This window comes from Colobus angolensis, unplaced genomic scaffold (genome assembly GCF_000951035.1).
Source record: "Colobus angolensis palliatus isolate OR3802 unplaced genomic scaffold, Cang.pa_1.0 Scaffold29, whole genome shotgun sequence".
Classification (NCBI taxonomy): domain Eukaryota; kingdom Metazoa; phylum Chordata; class Mammalia; order Primates; family Cercopithecidae; genus Colobus; species Colobus angolensis.
Window position 1 is genome coordinate 13,608,017 of NW_012116154.1, and position 1,167 is coordinate 13,609,183.

A 1,167-nucleotide genomic window follows, 5' to 3' on the forward strand; every position below is an offset into this window, starting at 1 on the left:
TTATTATGTGCCAGAAACTTTTCTGCACTTGAGGTACCAAGCAGTTAAACAAACAAGCCATTTTCTCTCAATAGGAAATACAGGACATAAACAAATACATATAAAATAAATTATATAACATGTAAGTGGTATATATATTTTAAAAGTTAGAAATGTAGAACTGAGTTCATGAGGCTGTTAATATTATGAGATCAAGAACAATATTTCTTATAAAATGGAAATTGATCATATACCAGAATAAAGTGAGGGAGTAACCCATGTGGATATTTTGGGAGAGAAGAAGTTAAAAACACAAGTACAAACACAACATCAGAAAAAAATAATAAAGTTACTAATATTCAGCTTCTGACATTAAAAATAAGATCAGGCAATAAGATTATAGATTGGAAAAACAGCCATTCTTAAGAGAGGAAAATATATTTCCTAAATTCTTTTTTTTTGTTTTTTTTTTGTTTGTTTGTTTTTGCTGTTGTCCCAGATTTATTGAAAATAATATAGCACTGCAGAAAAAATTCAAACAGGTTCCCAAGGCGTTTTGAAATTCATCGCAACTGTAGGCTGAATGACCTGCAGGTTGGACAGACTGCCGAAGTCCAAAAGCTTCAGCATTTCCTTAGTGTCGGGATCTACCTCAATTATCTCCTGATCCAGGGCTGAGACCTCAGGAACGTAATTGTCTCTCCTTTCTCTCTCCTCCTCCTGCAGTTTGACGGAGATACCTCTTACAGGGCCTCTCTGAATCCGCTTCATGAGATGCGTGACATAGCCTGCTATTTTGTTGCGGAGCTTCTTGCTGGGGATAATGGCGATCTCCTCGCACACGCGCTTGTTCGTGTGGAAGTGGTTGTCCAGGCGCGTGTAGTACTTCTCTATGATGACCCGGGCCGCCTTCTTCACGGTTTTGGTGCGAATGCGGCCCATGTTGGCGGGTCCTTGGTAAAAGAGCTATTTCCTAAATTCTTTTAACTTTTGTTTACACATATTAAAGGTCATGATGATTGACTGTTAGAGTATAATTCTATAATAACCCTCAGTTACCATTGTCTGTTGAGTGTGGCTAAGAACTATATATAATGGCATAGTCAGTCCTTTGATTACGTTATTTTAACATGGTTGGCTTAAAGAATGAAGATTCTCTTGAGTGGACCTGATGTAATCAGGTGTGTC

The 1,167-nt window shown here is 37.5% G+C and overlaps 1 protein-coding gene across 1 annotated transcript; it reads right to left on the reverse strand.

Moving 5' to 3' along the window:
• Window positions 1-428: 428 nt before the first annotated feature.
• On the reverse strand, window positions 429-921 carry LOC105516807 (40S ribosomal protein S17-like). Its single transcript, XM_011949145.1, has one exon. It carries the CDS (start codon window positions 919-921, stop codon window positions 514-516), a length of 408 nt encoding a protein of 135 aa, XP_011804535.1. The 3' UTR covers window positions 429-513.
• Window positions 922-1,167: the final 246 nt, after the last annotated feature.

Bases quoted from the DNA above. Each gene is read 5' to 3' on its own strand.
- LOC105516807 (XM_011949145.1), bottom strand. From the start codon at position 921: ATGGGCCGCATTCGCACCAAAACCGTGAAGAAGGCGGCCCGGGTCATC.